At 37.8% G+C, this 19,492-nt stretch overlaps 1 protein-coding gene across 3 annotated transcripts in view; it reads left to right on the forward strand.

Moving 5' to 3' along the window:
• Positions 1-19,492, forward strand: part of VPS41 (VPS41 subunit of HOPS complex) — a 98,190-nt gene that overhangs the window by 9,198 nt on the left and 69,500 nt on the right. For all 3 annotated transcript variants that reach the window (XM_015854992.2, XM_015854993.1, XM_015854994.1), the window contains exons 3-4: positions 11,411-11,518; positions 14,343-14,420. In XM_015854992.2, the coding sequence (XP_015710478.1) occupies positions 11,411-11,518; positions 14,343-14,420 (186 nt within the window). The remainder of the gene's footprint in view (positions 1-11,410; positions 11,519-14,342; positions 14,421-19,492) is intronic.

The following is a 19,492-nucleotide window of genomic DNA, read 5'->3' on the forward strand; positions in this document are numbered from 1 at the left end:
AACTATCAGTGAAAGAACAGAAATTGGTGGGAGTTGAATTGGAACCAAGTCTTACTATAGGGACTTTACTACTTTTTCTATTACATGCCATTTATGATGATTGCTCATGTGCAGTATGTTGTCTGTGTTATTTCTGCTTCATAACTTGGCTGATGACCAGTTTCTTCAAACCTGTGCAAGTGAATCTTCAATTGGTGTTCTGGAAATTTAGTGTGACATTCTGCATACCATAACAGTTTTGAGAAGAAATGAAATGCTCACTGCTTTGCCTTTCTTCTGTGTGTTATTTCATACTCTGAATGCAGCCCTTTTTTTAATACATATTCACAGGCAGCCATATCATCATAATTCCTTGCTCCTGGTGTATATCTGCATTTTCCCAAAGAGGCTGAGGGATTAAATAAATCCCTGAAGAAAATGCATGGGAGAACACAAAACTGCAGTGTGAAATTTAACATTGTAATCCAGATTTGCCAATTTTACAACCAGATGCTGGAAACGTATTGGTGATTTGCCCTAGAGGAATCATAAAAAAGCTGGATGGCAGGTTATGCACTTCACTTCCTTCACTGAGCTAACATCCCTGAATTTTCACCATAGAACTAGAGGAAAATGGTTTTTAGCTCCCTAAATCCCGAACATCATGGTTTAGAAATTTCCGTCTTCCATCTTTTTGTTGTTTAGTTTAGTTATGGAACAGAAACTAATTGTACAGGTAGGTAGCTCAGTCTTTTTTGGTATTTATTCTGAATGATTGTGACATTTATTCTAAACTGTTTTAATTCTTGCAGAGCCCGTGGTAACGTGGTATTAAAATGCATCAGTCCATGTAATCAGGTCTTTTACAAAGATAACTGTCTCCCTTGCCCACCTGAATAATTTGCATCTTTGTTAATATTGTTACCAAGGTTGTAACTTGAAATCAATAATTTCATAATATGGCTTTGCTTTGAAGGAAATTGTCTGAAAAGACAAACAGAAAAGTTTTTGGTGAGGCAGGCTAATGAATTAGAACTTGAATGGGATTGTTGTGACCAAACTGCTGGACCTGACAGTTGGCCCTATTGAAACTCATACTATTTACCTCGGCCTGTCAATCCACTCTATCCAGGTCCTTCTGTGGTACCTTTATTGCTTCTGGCGTAGCAATGTTCCCTCCCAACTCTGTGTTTTTTCCAATCTTACAGAGGGTGTGCTCAATCCCCTCATCAAGATCATTAATAAAGATATTTAATATAAGCAGCCCCAGTACCAAGCCTCGGGGCACTCACGACTGGCTGCCAGCTGGATTTAATTCTATTGACCACAGCCCTTTGAGCCCTGCCATCCAGCCAGTGTTTTACCCAGGACAGTGTATGCCCATTCAAACTGTGGTCAGCCAGCTTCTCCACGAGGATGTTAGGGACAGTGTCAAAGGCCTTTTTGAAGTCCAGGTAGACCACATCGACAGCCTTACCATAATCCACTAAGCAGGTCACCTTGTCATAGAATGAAATCAGGTTTGTCAAACAGGATCTCCCATTCGTAAACCTGTTAGGCTGATAGGTCTGTAGCTACCAGGATCATCTTTCAGGCCCTTTTTGAAGATGGGCATCACATTTCCCAGTCCCCAGCTCACTGAGACAACCCCAGTTAGCCAGGACTTTCCAAGGATGTTGGAGGGTGGCTTGGCCACCACATCCAACAGCTTCCTCAGCACTCTAGGATGCAATCCATCCAGCCCCATGGACTTGTGAGATTCCAGCTTTTAGAGCAGGTCCAAAACCATCTCATCGTCGATTATGCAAGACCTATTCTGTTCACTGTCCCTACCTACTAGTGCAGGGGGCTGTGTTCCCAGGGAGTAACAAGTCTTACTATTAAAAACTGAGGCAAAGAAGGCATTATGTATCTCAGCCTTATTCTGATCCTTGGTCACCATGTTGCCCTCAGTGCCCAGCAAGAAATGGAGATTCTCCCTAGCCCTCCTCTTGCTCTTGATGTATTTATAGAAATATTTATTGTTGACTTGGCCACTAAGGCAAAAGACCAGTTCTAGCTGGGCTTTGGCTTTTCTAATTTTCTCCCTGCACAGCTTCACTATGTACTTATAATTATCATTAGTTGCTTGCCTGCTCTTCCAAAGTCCGTAATCTTTGCTTTTGCCCTTGAGCTCCAGCCAAAGGTCTCTGTTCAGCAAGACTGGCCTCCTTGCCCATCGTCTCATCTTCTGTGGGGATGGTCAACTCCTGCACCTTTAAAATAACTTGTTGGTCCAGAATTTTGCTTCCCCTTATTGTCTCCTTCAGCAGCTGCATCAGGAAGTTATCTCCCACGCGCACTAGGAACCACTGGGACTGTTCCCTATCTGCTGTATTATAAATCCAGCAGATGTCTGGGAAGTTGAAGTCCCCCACAGGAACAAGGAGGAGAGACCTGAGACCTCAATCAACTGTCTGTACAGTGTCTTGTCCACCTCTTCATCCTGGTTGGGTGGCTTGTAGCAGTCTTCCACAGTAAACTCCTCCCTCCCAGTCTTATTGGACTTCACTTTCATTCTGACCCATAAGCTCTCAACCCTATCATCACTGTCATTAATTTCCATGCATTCACATTCTTTCTTATCATAGAAGGCTATACCACCACCCTTCCTGCCTTGCTTACCTCTTTTGAAAAGTCGGTAGCCATCCATCACAGCGCTCCAGCCGTGCAAGTCATTCCACCATTTTTCCATGATGGTGACTATATGACTATATCATAACTTTCTGTCTACACAGTGGCCTCCAGCTCCTCCTATTTATTACTGATTTATTACCTATTTATAGACCCCTTTCCAACAGTGGGAGAAGCTACTCCTATTGGTTGCCAGCAGGCCTGGTCTCATGCAAACAGAGCAGAGGTCAAAAAACCCAAACCCCTGCTGGGCACACCAGGCTCAGAGCCAGGTATTAATCCGTTGGCCCATCATATTTAGTCCCTCATCATTCCCTATAACTGGAGGGATAGAGGAGAACACAACTTGTGCTCCTGAACCCTTGACCTGTCGCCCCAAGGCTCTGAAGTCCTTTTTCATAGTCTTTAGGGAAGTTCTTCCTATATCATCACTGCTCACCTGAAACAACAATAGGGGATAGTAATCTGAGGGCCGATCTAGGGTAGGAAGTTTCTGCCTTACGTCTTTTTCCCAGGTTCTCAGTAGGCAACAGACCTCTCTGTGTAGTGGGCCTGGTCTATATATTGACCATTCTTCCCCCTTCAGCAGAGTCACCAATGATAGTGGCAGATCGTTTTTATTTTGCAGATGACGTTTTGCTGCTAAGTGACATCTGGTTAGACTTTGGTAACACCACTAAGTGGGAAGAACCATCATCTCCTCCAGTGTCCAGTTGTCCCTAAAAAGCACTGTACCTGTTCCGGAGAGGCAGGGGAGATCCTGGGAGGGCGTGACTGAATTGCCAAGCAGGGGCCTTTAAGATGCACTTCTCATTTCTTAAATTAACTAACATATTTTTATTATTTTGTTTAGATTTCCATGTGGGACTAAACTTCAATGTGGGAGTTCTAGAGGGAAAGAGGTTTATGTTCTCTCAGTTACTTCTAGCCTCAAGGGAATCCAATAAAGCACACAGTATTTAAATTCAACATAGTAAATAAGATAACAACTTGCAATAATACTTTGTTGTAGATCCTTTACTGTCTAGCAAAATGGGCTTTTGAAGGTTAAAGTCCTTTGAGGTTTGGGTTGTGGTATTTTATTTTATTTTATTTTATTTTATTTTAATTTAATTTATTAGCATTTTTCTAGTGTTAGAGATTGCCCTGAGAGAAATTGAGTCAGGGTCCTAATCCTGAAAATGACACAGGTAGTCTCTTTACCATTGAGACAGGAACAGAAATCAGAAATCTGGGAATTGTATTATTAGGTGGAAAAGCAGTTATGATGAAGTTGCACTTTGCTGTATTTAGATATTGTACTATAGTTCTCCTTGTTGGCTCTGTGTCACTTGACTCATCAACCCAAGTGGATATCTCTCCCTCCGCAGTGAATAGCAGCATATTTTCTTCTTGTTTTGCTTTGGGATTTGTTTTTCTTTTCTTTTAAAAGAAGGTAAGATGAAGAAATGAGCATCTGGGAAGATATGGAAGGTTGGGATTCTGAATGGCAATCTGTGTTTCTTGATTTAACAAAATAGTGACCCAATACAGTTTTTACAGTAATGGAACATAAATATTATCTGGAAAAGCACAACACAAATAATTGCTGTTTTCATCAGTAGTAAAGATTTTACTTACATGATTTTTAACAATAATTGGAACCTAAATGCTGGTTTTGAGGAGGAGCCAGAGTTTAAGTTTGTGACTCCTGTGAATGAAGTGGTGAGAGTACATTGTTTCTTTTTAGTATTACACTGACAGAGATAAGTATTGAAGAAGTTGAGGGTTCCAATGCAAGAAATTTGATTTCTAAAACCATCCAGAGGCAAGTTGTCCCTTCCCACCATTTCTGACCAGAACTACTCACCATTTTCTAATAAAGTGATCTTTTCAAATAAGATCAGAACTTCTGTGGCATATATGCTCCATGCAGCATATATTAATATCAGGTAAGTTTACTTGCATCTACTGCAATGAAACAAAACAACAAACAAACAAACAAAAAAACACACTGGCTTTTATGGTAAAGAGTTGGGGAGAACTGTCCAGAAATATTCTTTGATTCCTTCTTAGATTATGAAATGATTCTAGTTTAATATGACTGCTTTGAAAGTAGTGCCTCCTTTTTTATTTTGTTGGCCCACAATGTCAAATGCAAATGTTGGTGGTATGGATGTATAGTTTGAACCTTATTTCCTTATATTTTGTTGCTGTGTTACAGATGGCAGCAGAGGAGCAGTCTGACAAATGGCATATGACATGGAAATGCTAATGAAGCAAAGATTTGTGATTGAATTCCTCCATCTATTAAAAAAAAAAATTGCACCCATTGATGTTCATTGATGCTTACAGATCTTTTATGGAAACCAAACAGTAGATGTTAGCACAGTGAGGTGGTGGGTTGTGCATTTCAGCAATGGCGGCAGCGACATGAAAGACAAACCATATTCTGGATGGCTGTGCACAGCTGCACACCACAAAATGAATGAAGAGTGTCTTAATCAGAACATTCATTTTGCATGAATCAGCTAGGTGCTGATGACTATGCTGAAAATAAGTGATTTATAGCTGAGAATTTTCTCTAGCAAACAGTGTTATTGTGCTCTTCGTATATATTGTAGTTTCCATGGAAGTAAATAGGAGGCATTACTTTCAGAGCATCCTATATAAATGAAGTTCAAAGGTTTTATCTCTTTTCTTTAAAGTCCAAATAATAAAGTGATTCCAGCAGGAATAAAGCAAGCGTAGCGTTTATGGATGCTGTTCTGTGCCTGATAAGTAGGAATATAAGAGGAAGGGGGAGAAAGCCCTTCAGCCTATCATGATGACAGTTCTAACATACTTATGATTATGATAAGACACTTAGTAGACTGAGATTAGGATATTTTCTTCATTATCATGTTTTCAAATAAACAAAAGCTAAATGAACAAAACCCCCACAACAACTATCAAAATATTCAATATTATTACTGAACTCAGGACTTTGATCTGGAGATTGAAGGGATCTCCAAACTCTGTTGTCACATTAGGATGTTACTTAAATAATCAAGAGAAATTAGCAATTTGTTAAAAGCCTTCTTTTTGTATCTTTAAGAACTGCTTTAAGAATTTTAAATCCGCTGTGTATTATGTCCCATACTGTTCCTTGGCTTAACTCTAATGCTCTCATTGTATTCCCATGTCCTACAAATGGGCGATATTGTTCTCTTGCACATGTTATCTTTTTGTAACTCTTTGTGAAATACATTAAAGCAGGAATTAAGAAATAATGCATATAGACATTCTTGGGATGGTAATGGAGACACAGAAATTTGTGTTTGGTGATCTGGATTACTGGTTTGTCTAGGCTGAGCATAGGCTAAATATGATCTGGGGAATGAGGACTTGAGATGACTGAGTAATGGAGCAGTGAATCTCCTTTCCTGAGCTGCTCACTACAAGGAGACTGTTTTCTCTAGAAATCTGTAGGAATGGGGCTTAGCAAACCTGAAATCAGATTTGTTTATGAGTCAGTGCTTTGATATCTTGAATCTGAATGAAGGATGATAAGGCCAAAAGAAAGGTTTGGGATCTGAGCTGCAGAAGATAAAAGACTGAAACTAATCATAACATTTTGTTACTGGTCCAAAGTAGATATTGTGGCCAATGTAAGAAATATCTAGGTGTAGTAATGAGGTGGAATCAGTAGTTTTGTTTTATCTATTGTGTCGTTGGGCAGTGTGATCTTCCTCATACGTCTTGCAATAGCCTTGCTTCTCAGACCCCACTGAGCAGTGTGCAGCCTTCTCAGTACATTTCTGTCCTATTTAGCACAGGTACAGTGAAAGGAAGGGCTGGCCCATGGCCTGTGGCTCAGGCACATTGTGCAAGTGCCTGCTGATAACGCAGCTCTCAGAGGTGGTGGAAGGTGCTAGAAGTTACTCTCTTTCCCTTTTCTCAACAGGGTACTACCCAATCCAATGAGTACTCATTACTCCCATGTCAGTTAGGGGATTTGTAGAGAAAAGATCCTCAAAAATAAAGTGTATAAAACCAATGCTGCAGTCCAATAAAGACTCCGCTTCTATAGGAAGCTAACACTTGGAGATTTTAATCCATTCGGTCAAGTCAAGAAACTGTTGAGAAAGCCTAGATTTGATCAGAAAAGAAAAAAGTTATCTTAATAGCTGAGTTCTACTAGATATTTTCCCGTACTTTGTGCTTCTGTATGTATATAAGAGAATTCAATAGTTTTCCATGGAGACTGCATTCTGGGGCTAGAAGCCTTTTTATATATTTTATTTATTGTTGAATTTCTGTAGTAAGTGAACCTACCCTCGGCAAAACACAAAGGATGTGATTGTTTAATTTTGCATAATGGAGGGTGCTCTCTGAACCTTTACATCAACCCCAAAATAAATGGAATATATTTCTTTGGCTTGACTCAAGATTTTCACAAGTTAGTGAACGAATAATTCTGGAACTGTAACAAATTAGTTTAATTTCTTGTTTTGAGTGGTTTTGGAAGGAAAATGATTTCTTACTAGATTCTACATGGGCTTCCACAGATCTGGCCTACACTGAGTGTCAAGAAATGTTGTCTTTGTAATTGGACAGCAGAGCATTTGTAATATCCCCTGAGCTAGAAGGAAATGAGCCATTTTAACATTTTTTTCTTGAAATTTCTCAAATTGAGATGATTTTGAAAGTATGAAAATGAGCTGGGTTCTTTTTTTTCCTTTTTCTTTCCTCAAGACTCAGTCTCCTAAACCTGTGACACCAGGGTTTTGTTTCAGTAAGATGTGAGCGTAGCTCCTCTGAAATTACTGGAGTGATTAACTTAGGTGCTTTTCTCTTTGAATTTAAATGCTTTGCAGGGTCACAACTTGAAGGTGTAAAGTGCTGGAGTGACCACCTCCAGTAATTGGAGTTCTGGCTGGAACTGGATGGGTGATGCGCAAACAAAGATCAAGGGCACTTGCCTTATAATGTATGCACCGTTTATTTCCATAAAGGCATTGGGAAACTTAGAGGACAAATTGTGCAGGGAGGATGACACTTTGCTGTCAATGCCCGTAACATAATTAGAGTATCCACAACCAGCAGAGCATGCAGTTCATGTGACAGACTGACCTGTGGGCAGATCCGCCGCTGCAGGAGCAAGTATGGGCTAATGGAATAACTCCAGGAGCTGCCCACAGTTTCCTTCTGGATATATTCTTTGCCAGGACCAGTTCTTGGATTATTTTCTCTGCTCGGTATTTCACTGCAGTTGTTCCTGTAAGCAAAGCTGGAGCGGGCAGGGCCAGAATATTTGAAGAAGGCTGTAAAATGTGGAAAGGCAGATCTCTTCCCTCACGATGATACTGGCACTCGAAGGACTTGGTGCACTCTTACAGCACCCTTCAGTTGTGTACGTCTGCTCAAGGTGAAGAGTTTGGAGGAAGCTCCCTACCTACTGAATGGTGGGCATGGGAAGAGCAGTTCTTTTAATTGCAGGAATGCAGAAGCAAGAAGGGCTCTTTACAGGAGTAGGATTTAGATTGGTCTGACCAGCTAATTAGAATATTTCTTTGAACTGGAAACACGCTTCCCACAGGAATGGAACAGGTTCTTCCTAGCAATTTTACTCTTGGCTTAGCAGTAACAGGATAAAGAGAAAAATAAAAGGAAAATGAGTTTCAAATTAACATTCCTGTGGTTGAAATATGGTTATTATTTACTTTAAAGCAACCGGAAGGTAGTTTCCTCTTGTCAGCTCCGTGGGACTCCTTCACTTTCTGAATTTAAATCTGCCGTGTGTGGAGCACTTTCAACATCTTGTGTAGTATATATTTCTTCTCCTCTCCATACATTTGACAGGAATTTCAAAATCCTGGGCTGTTGTGTTTTCTTAGGCACCCCGTATGGAAGGATGCGTTTGGCAGCAGAACAAGAAGCGGTGCTATAAAATTGTTTAGATTCCTCCAAGATGGTTTAAAGGACTTCTCTTTAATTAAAAGCGCCATACACTTAGCAAAAAATCCATGTTAGTTGAGAAATTGATTTTTTTTTGTTGTTGTTGTTGTTTTTCTTTTGTTTTTTTAAAGGGAAGCTTGAGTTTCCTTGTCTGGGGTAAATGTCACTCCGCTTCTATCGTGGCTTTGCTGCAAGTCAGGACTTGTACTGTTCCTCTGGGTTGTCATAGAAACGCAGCTAACTGTCAGCTCAGCTCAGGCTGCTGATGGTTTTATTTGTTGGTTTTCAGGATTATTAAAATTTAACAAAAATTATTGATTTGCTTTTTATTAACAACGGCTTGTGTTTGCTTTAGAAGTTCAGACTGCATAGAAGCTTTTCCTGAAAGAAAAAAAAAAATACCATAAAAATGATTAAACTCTGATACTCTCAAGAAGGGATCATCAAAATGCATTTAATTTATGGGCTGGGGTCTGCAGCAATGGAGAAATCTTGCATTTTTTGCAAATCACCTTTTCATATCACTTTGTTTACAGCTAAGTCATTGCCTTCCCCTCTCCCCAGTCCCCCCCCCATGCTTCAATTCACCTTTTAGCTTGACTTTTACTTAACATAAAAGATACCTGTCAAGAAAGCGTGAAATGGGTGCATCCTTGTGCCTTCTATTTGAAGTTTCATTTTATTTACTTTTTCTTGAAGCTTGGCAGAATGCTTCAGTGCACTGACTTCTGAAAGTATATATATATTTTTTTGTATATGCATGTGCCGGAAAAATTACTTAGTTTTCACTCATAAATAAGACAGGCAAAACTTATTTAGAGTGACTTTATCTAATGGTCCATGGATGAATGCTTTTATGCAAACTATTGAAGAGGCTAGAATTAACTTTTCACATTGGTTGCACATTTGATGTCCAGGCTTCAGCAACATGTGGAATCTTAGAAAAACTAGATGGCTCGAGTTCAATTTTGACTTTTACAAATTTATTCAGAGATTACCCACACATTTAGAGTGTAATCTTTACAAGCAATGTATAAAATGCATCAGTGTATTAATTGCTGTGGAATGGATGCACGCTTCCTTCCTCCTTCCACCACTTACACGCTTTTTGCTTTGACTTTACCTTCTCCCGCACCACTGTAGTCATTTATTAAGGATCTGTGGGCACAAGTAATTTGGCTGATTTATATACAGCCCTGTAATTTGACATTGTCATTCTGTCTGGTAACAACTTTGTTCACTGTTGGGCTTACTGAATAAAATTGTTTCTTGGTGGACATTTTGACACCTCACTTCAGACTGCTACGTCACGGGCTGCTGACATCCCTATATTAATCTCATTTGTATTCTGTCACAAAACTCTGAAATAACATTTCAAAAGATCCTTTCTTTGCAGTGTATTTCTATAAGCCTTGTGCTAAATACGGAATGTTTCCATCAGTCCACATGGCTTTTCTTATGTTTTGTATGAGAGTTTGTGGAATTTAACGTGTGTGGTGATAGCACATGTGGCAAAGGCAACTTAAACAAAATATTAATGTCTCTTTTCCCACATTCATTTTTCAGATCATTAGCTACAAAAAAGACACTACACAGAGAGTTTTTCTGCCATAGACTGACACTGTTCATTCTTATCCTCAGTCCTAGGAATTAGAAACTAATGGTTTGTGGGAAGTAAAAGATCTGCATTACCAGGGCTCTCACTAGTGTGCTTTGATGACTTAGGAAATAATATGTTTTGTGTGGGAAATACATTCAATGCCGATGCATTAATTAGAACTAAAAGTGTAGGAGATTATTATGAAAGGCCTACTGCTTCCCAGTGCGAAACAAGGAATATGTATGACTCTGTGTATGTCTGGGCATGTACAGTAGTAAGTATGGCTTATTGAAGCTTTTGAAATATCTCCTTGGCATTATACTTCAGTAAACCATCGGTTACAGATAGATGCCTGTGACCAGAGCACTACTTTGCACCTTGAATTTCCTTTCCTCAGGAGGTAGTGTGTTGGGTGATCAGTGAGTTTGCTCTTTTAGCTTTTTACCTCAGTCTCTTTGCTCACAGTGTGCCACTTCCTTTGCATCTAGGTAGTGATTGATGATAATACCTAACACACTGGAAAAGAAAAAGAAAGGAAAGGTATTTACTGCAGATTATAGAAGTGACCCAAAAGAACATAGCAAATCTGGATCGTCTTCCCAGATACTACTGCAAAAAGATACTTTTTCTTAACTAAAAAATCGTTGGTATGTCTTACGCAGTTGTCTTACTCCTAGTGGATTCTTCTTATTTTAGTTTACAGCATTTGCCCCTATTCTTCCTACAGAAATACTGCATGTTGTGAAGGTCATGAAGTTTCTTGTAACCTGCATGTTGCAGCTTAGAATTAAATATGCTGATGGTAGAATAATTTTTTTTTTATCGCCATCCATTTTTCGATATCCATCTCTTATATTTTTCTTTAGAATTGAGAGTGACTGATTTTATGTAGCAAAATACACATGTACATTTTTTTCATGTTTTTTTAGAAATCAACTAAATCCCTCTTAGTATACAGCTGAACTCGTATGCTATTAATACAGTCTTTTTACACAGAACTTTGGAGTGAAAAAAAGAAAAGATCAGTAACAAAAAAGCACAACACAAACTCTGGAATTGTAAAAATGTGAAAGTTTGGCTTTGGATTGTAATGGCTGTTAAGATGTGATGGTGATCCATCTGTGCCTGTTGCTGTATAACAATTCTGGGATATATCTACATTTTTTATTATTTAAAATTAACTTCTGAATGTTTGTTTTTCTTTTTTCCTCCCTTCTATTTATACTGTTATAAACATAGGAAGATGAGAGTGAAGAGGAACCCAAGCTGAAGTACGAACGACTTTCTAACGGAGTGACAGAAATTCTGCAGAAAGATGCAGCCAGTTGCATGACAGTGCATGAAAAGGTATCACACGATTTTAGGGCAGAGGTGGTACTTCTGCTTGGGTTTATGTATTTATCTGTGCTTACAATACACCAATATATTTATGTGTAGAAGTACTGCCAGATTTAGAGGTGCAGTGGAAGCCAACAATAATGTGAATAAAATCTATGGTTAGCTGGTGTTGAACAGTCCTTCCTTTCATGGTGAGAGAATGCGGTCAGAATTTAAGATGCAGTAATTTGTTAGATGCTATGTTTACATAAGCTACTGGGAAATGCTTACTAGATTTTAATTATGGGCAGTATTATGTACTACAGCTGGGATACAATCCCAACTTTCCTTCATCCAGAAGATAAACTGCCATGTAATATGCTTATTTCTACAGCCTGAATGCCTGACAATAGGTTCCTGCAAACAGATAGCTCAGCATAAATTCAACTGTGGAAGATGTCTGAGTTTCTGTTTATATGATGTGAAGAAAGTAATTACAGTGGGGTTTTTTAATGCTCTAATACTGTTTCAGATGTACAAGAGAATGAAAGAGAGGAAGGGATAAACAGTGCAAAGAAGAAATTTTATTAAGAGCTGTTTCTTTGTTCTTACCATAAAGGAACTTAAGTTGTATCTTTGACTTCAATAATTGCATTATTTTCCCATCTTTTATCCATATTGGGAAGCATTTTAAAATATGATGAATGATGAAGAACATCTGAAAGTATGAGAGTTCATGATTTGTCAAGTAACTATTACTGTGTAAAACATAATTGTTGCTTTCTGAAGTCATAATTGTTCACAGCCACTAATAACTCATGAACATTGATTGTTGAGGGACCTGTCTCTGTTATTTGGCTGCATTTTTAGACTGACTCATTTTTACTCAAAGGGCTGCTGCCACAGCTCAAGAAGCTCTTAAGATGAGGCATGTGTTTTAACTGTGGGAATGAAAACAATAAGTCTCGTAAAAAAATTTTTTTTGACAACTTAGAATTAAGCAGATATTTTGAAAATTGGCAAGCATTTCTTCCCAGTATGTACTACCTTTCTAAGCTTCAGGTGAATTTTGAAAAGCAAGAGATAAGCAAAATTCTTCTTTAAGGACATGCACAGATACAGCTTTAACTACAGCAGCACAAAGAGTGGCAATACAAGAAAGCTGTTTAAGTATCCCAACACTTTTAGTTTCCCAGCAAACTATATACACTATTTATGAGAAGGATCAATATGGTTAGAAGCTAGGTACTGGAGTCTGTTACATGTCTGCATATGTCTGCTACAATAGACAACTTAAAACAGAAGGTGGGTAATAGGTAATGTTAGGGTGTTCTTTGGTTTGGTTATGTTTGCTTTCTTACTGAAACAAGAAAAGCCCTGCTAAAGACTCATCATTAACAAAATTACATTGTGCTGTGTAAAATGTATCTCTGATTAAAGCAGTTGAACTTTGCTGGGAATCCTGAAAATCTGGCTTCTGTATTCAGACTAATTTCCCCTCAGAATTATTTTTTTTCTTTTCACTGCTAAAGCATCATATTTTCACCAGGCTTGCTGTCTGCACTGGATGACTAATCGTCATGGCACCTGGTGCATTCAAGCAGGCCTGTGCAGTGGAATAGTCATACCTAGTTATGTCTGCACACCTGATGTTTTATTAACCAGTATTGATTTTTTTACCCGGGGGACTTTTTTCTTCCTGAAAAAAGGCAACCTTGCAGGAGTGAAAGGCATTGCAGGGAATGAATTTCTAATGAACCCCTTCTTTCCCTTTTTTGACTCCTTTTAATGTACCTTCATATTTTAAGTGCCTGAACTGAAATTTCATTTTAAGCAATTCCATTTTGATAAATCCTTTTAAACCTTGACTTTCTGTAAGGTTATTTTTTAAAGATTGTGCTGCCTGACTGACACGCTTAGCAGTGCCTGTAAATTTGAGCATTTCATTATAGGTTGCAATGAAGCATGCTCACATGCAGTGAAATACAGAGAATTGAGGAGCCTAGACTATTTGAGTAATGCTGAAAGGAGGTGGGGGGGAATAAAAGAAACCTCTGTCATAAATCAAGTAATACCAAAGTTCTTCCTTTCCTGCTTAGGTGTAGTTTGCATGGTTCGATTAACAGTAGATTTCCCAGAATCAATTGCAATCTTGTTTAAATCAAAATAATTTTGAGATAGCATGCATTTATGTGGAGGTCTCTTTATTTTGTTACGTATTTTTAGAATGAAACTCTGAAATGCCCAAGGAGATGTGCTATTTGTATTGAGTCTGCCACATAGGAGTGTTATTAAGTGAAAGAAAGCAAACCCTATAGTTATCTGTGTACTTAAATGCAAGCAGAGACATTCCATAGACCAGCAGTGTTTTACCAGTAACCTTTTTCTCCGTTTGAATGTTTTGCTTTTACGTTTGTAATGGGGGAGAATTAATGCCCAAATGAAACCATTACAATTGAAACAAAGATGTGGAAAGGATCCCAGAACTATTTCTGGTCTGTGTTTAAGTACTTGCTTTCACACTGCATTTTTAATTTGCTGCCACAGTCCATCAGGCAGTGCATACAGACTGCAGACACACCATTAGTTGTCAGTAGATGAGGATCCTCATGACTCATTCTGACAGCTAACTTGCACTATCACAGTAATATGGGCTTGAAGCCCTGTTTTATTTTTTAGCTGCAGTTAGAATAAGCTTTGTCTAAAGCAGGTGGTTTTTTTTTGTTGTTGTTTTTTTTTTCCATCTGAGTGTTGCTAATCATTAATCTGTTAAACATCCTGGAGTTCATTTAGTGTTGCTGTAGTTCTGGTTGTGGTGTCTTGTGTTTGTATAATCAATCTCTTTCTTTTACAGTTTTTGGCACTGGGAACACATTATGGCAAAGTTTATTTACTTGATGTCCAGGGGAACATCACACAGAAGTTTGATGTTGTAAGTATGGCATTATTTACAACACATCTACAGCATTGTAAAATGCTGCGATGTACTAAATAATAGATAAATTAATGTTTGTGCTACACCTGAAATGTTACTATTGCATTTCATGACTCCCTACCCCCACCATAAGACAAGAGGCAATTTATAGTCCTTGGAAAAAAGAAGTTGAACTGGATGGTTTTGTGATGAGCATGTCTCAGTTTCCATATAATAAACTCTCTTTCTGAAAACAGAAGAGAAAATACATATTTATGATTGTAAATGGCTATTATTAATTATGTAACCCAGAAGCTCATGACTTCCATAAGGTATGAGCCCGCTCATTAGGTGACTGTTGTCAGTTGTTAGTCTGTGCACTATCGTCTTATCTAGTTGCCACATGTAATTGAAAATTGATTGATTGTCTTGCTGGTTCAGTTTATCTACTGCAAATATATAACGCTAATATTTTATGTGAATGTTTTGAAGCTTGGACTCTTAAGGGATTGTATTGATTGAAAGAAGAGGCAGACTTCTTTTTTTTTCTTATTTTGGTTCCTGATATTAGGGGATGAATGAAGTAGTCAGTTTAAAATTGTGTTCCAAAATATTATTATTATTATTATTTAATTGTGCACAGTTGTTGTTTTGTTTAGTTTAGTTGTGTTTTTTTTAATTTTTATTTTATGATTTTTAGTTTATACATATGCACACATGCATCTTTTTCAGTGTCCTCTTTTTCCATGGGAGTTGGAGGAAGGTAACTGGCAATTATTTTTTTTTCCTCCTGGTATTGTCTCAGAGTCTGGTAGCCAAGCGTCAACTTTTCTTAGCAGTGTCAGCACTTGTCAGAGTATCCATTGCAAGGTGTTGGCATGTTTGCTGAAAGAACGTATGTTCTAAAGCTGACATAGCTAGCTGCATGGGAAGGTTGAAAAGTTTTGTTTATATTTCTGAAAAATCTAATTACACAATTGTTATGCCAGAGGAAAAAAGTCTCAGCCAAAATGTGTCCTCCTAGGCACAGCCTTTGTAGAACATTTTATTAACAGAAACAGTCAGATTAATAATGATCTTACTGGGCATTAATTAAAAGTCAACCTAATGATGTTCTCTATTTCTTGTAACTTTTTACTTTTCTTGGCCCCATAGAAGTGATGCTGACTGGTTCCAATTAGTTTACATGTATGTTACTTGTTAGAATTCTCTTCAAATAGTTTATCTGGGGATAAAGACCAGATTAAAATGTACCTGAATTCTTCTCTTCCATCATTGCAGTAAAAGATTTAAATCAAGAACTTGCTCAAGTGAAGTTGACATTTTCTCTTGAGGCAAGCATTAAATGCCTTAGACGTATTCATTCCAGTCTGTGTCAGGTACCTGAAAGAGTTTTTTTTTTGTAGTTGCATGGCCAAGGCCATCTTCCTCCGCACTCCTTCCTAAAGATCAAGTCTGTATCTTTCTGTAAAGATGTAGTGTACAGCAAGTCATGGGAGGTGTTGTCTTCTGAAGATTTTAAAACAAAATCCCTGCATTCTCTCTTTACCCACTCACTCAAACTGCTCTTCTTCTTTTCTTTATTATCGAAGCCCTAAGAGGAGCTGCTGGAAGACTTGTTTCTTAGGATAAATTTAGGATTGAGCCATACAAACTATTGTTCTACAGCTTTTGTGTTACTACCTCTTTTCCGTACCTTTAATGGCTTCAGATAAATACTTTTGTGCCATGTCTTGTTAAAGAGACAGGAGGCGTTTCTTTTTTAACTTTTTCAGATGTAGAGTAGGAAAAAAAGTGTTTCTTGCAGTGTATTCTTTGTTACTCTGTTGTTGGTTTCTTGTTTATTTTATTTGTTTGTTTGTTTGTTTTTTGGAAATATATTAATCTCCTGCACAAAGGGTAGATTACATCAAAGATCAGATGAAAATTTTGTCTTCTCTGGATTTTCATTGGGTCCTGAATGAGAAAATTTCATCTGAGATGTCTTTCCATTTGTGAATGTAAACACAAGATAGTGTTTACTACTTTACAATAGTAAGGAGAAATATCTGTTGTTACTGATTTATAGAAATTTGTAGTGCTTAAAAATTGTTCCAAGCTAATAAAATAGTGTCTTATCAAAGAAAGATGATGCTATCTCAAGCATTGATATCTTGGACAAAAGTTCGTATTAAATATATGTTAAAAAGATCATTACTTCTCTTAGTGCTCTTGATTTCCATTTATCTCTATTTCTGTTGAACAAATAAATACAGATCTTGTTTTTATGAAAAGTCAGATTCCATTTGATAATGGCTTTCATTTGATTTTGATCCCAGTTTTGAGGCAGGTATAAAGACTGACCTTGGAGGATTTACTTACTTCATCATATCATAGCATGATTATCATCTCTAATTCATGTGAACATTGAGAGAGAACTGACAGGTGTGTTGCAGAATCTCCAAGATAGCCAGTTTCTGAATCATGATCTTGAAGTCTGAATTACACAGAATCACAGAATTGCAGAGGTTGGAAGAGACCTCAAGAGATGCTAAAGCACATGCCCTACAATAGGTTACACAGGTAGGTGTCCAGACAGGTCTTGAATATCCCCATAGACAGAGACTCCACAACCTCTCTGGACAACCTGTTCCACTGTTTTGTCACCCGTACCGTAAAGACGTTCTTTCACATATTTGTACAGAGATTCCTTTGTTCAAGTTTTTTAATTAATTCAAATATCTAAACAACAACAACAACAAAGATCTGTTTCGGTTAGTTTTTTAAAGAAACCTGTTAGAACACCATCCAGTGATACTGGTAGAATATTTATGTTATTTTATTTCTGAATCGCAAATATTGTTTCTAGTGCTGCAAAAGCTTATACTCATGTACTCCATAAAAATTCTCGGAGGCTTTTGTGAAACTAGCCTAAATGGCTTAGAAGTCTTTCCAGGTCAGTCTTCTTCTGTTCTCTGCCAGATCAACTAGTAGTCTTTTCAGGTTTGCAACTCCTCTTTGCAATAAAAGTGAAAACGCATGCTTTGAAACCAGTGTGGGAGATTTTCAGTTTGGTGAGAATTGTAAGACAGAAATTTGGGGGTGCTGGTGTCTCAGTCTCCACACTTATGCTCTCTTACGATCTCCCCTCCTACATGCCTAGCCTGTTTGTTGTTGCCTGTCTTTGACAATGTCAGTCGCCTAAGATTAACTGATATGCATCCTCAAATAATGTATGTTTGACAAACTGGTGTTCTGTTGTAGTAGGGTTCAGTGCATTGAGTGAGATGAAATGTGTCAAATGCACTGAAAAATATTACTAAAAGGCAACAAGAAAGGGGGGGAAAGCCTGCTAATGCCACTGACAAAGGATGATGCAGGACTGATTCACAGCATGTTAATTCCAAATGCCTGTCTGTCTTTCTTTTCCTCTTGGACTGTCTGCAATTTATTAATGTAATTATTGCTTCAACTGTCATCTTGTGGATTAAGGACTTGTAGATATGAAGAAATCTGTACAAACATGTTTAGTTAAGTAACAAATCAAAAACCTTCCAAAAAGCAAGAAAATCTGTACTCATTCTGGTCTTCTAATAAACATCAAGCTTAAAGCAAAAATGGGAGTAAGTCTTGGCTGATGCCAGTGATATTCTGTGAGAAGGAAAAACAGCGCCTATTTTACTAGTAATAGAGGATTTAAATATTTAATGCCTCTCGGGTGCTTCAGAGGTGATGCATGAGCCAAGAAAACAAATGTGAATAGTATTTTAAGATTTCTATTAGTGCAAAGAAGTCAAAGTTGTCTTTGCATGCAACACTTGTGAGCTATTCAAGACTGCTGGAATTTCAGAATGAGAATGAAGCATTTAAGTAGAGGCCTGTATTTGTAGAATTTCTTTCCACTACATAATTTTTTTTTCCCCGACCTCAACATTTTTCTTCTAGATGTGTCTTGTTATGTTGTACTAAACATTTCTTTATGTCAATTTAATCAGAGTGGCAGAAATCCAGAGTCACTAGGCCGTCTCTGCTTCCTTGAAAATTCAAAGGGGAATTCCTTCAGTTGTGATATTATTGTCCTTGGACCTATGAAAGTTGCAGCACTATCCAGCTTCTGGAGCAAGAGTGCTTTTTATTTAAAGATAAATCAATGGCCTTTTGGTGTTTCTGATAACTAGTCACAGACAAGTGTCAGAGGTTTCTTTTGACTTATCAGACTTTTGAAATAATTTAATTGCTACCAAGAACGCCATATTTCCTAATGAAGAAGAAGCTATTGCTGAGCACTGAATGCTGTTGCTGGAAATGATGCAGAACATACTAACTATTGAGATAGATAATGAAGCGTCTTTCAATAGGGAATGTAACTTTCAGAATTTGATTGTATAATGAAGAAGTTAGTTTGAATGAAACTTTATGTGAGAGTTTAAGACTAAGATGATATAAATGTCACTTATTTTGACAGGCTGCTTAAAATTCTGTGTTTATTACTTTAACAACATCATTTTAGTTGTCAGTGTCAGACTGAGAAAGAAGTCTTAGTCGGGAAATGAAATGAAGCAACAGAATTTAGAGTAAAGATCTGGGTATCTGAACATCAGTGTGCCTTTTAGATTTGAAGTTGAAATCCTCATGTTCGTGTAGAACAAAACATACTGTTGTAACTAAGTGTGGGCTCCAAAAAAAAAAAAAAAAAGTAAAAATTCAGGTTCTCACAGGGGCAGATGTCTGTGCAGCAAAGAGTTATTCTTCTCTGTGGGACATCCCACTCAGAGTTGGTGGCAGAGTCCTATGGTTTCATGCTCAAAGTTTAATCCCTGGCTCAGCCCACTGGAAAAACTAGAGAGAAGTTACATCTTTTGGGATTCTGCTCTTGGGACTTCAATGTCTACACCCAATTTAATAGCTCTTCATTTCTGTCTACCTGTCTTCTTATTTTAGCTGCAGATTATTTGGAAGTCTGTGGCTTTTTATAGTAGTTGCAGGAGTAACTCACATGGTCCTTGCGTCTGGTGTTTTGGATATTACAAAAGATGGAAGTGTATTATGTTATTTGTTCTGGTATTGCACTTGTTAAGTTGCTTGTAGCGTAGAGTTTCCATGGAGCTATG

Source organism: Coturnix japonica, chromosome 2, assembly GCF_001577835.2.
Source record: "Coturnix japonica isolate 7356 chromosome 2, Coturnix japonica 2.1, whole genome shotgun sequence".
NCBI lineage: Eukaryota > Metazoa > Chordata > Aves > Galliformes > Phasianidae > Coturnix > Coturnix japonica.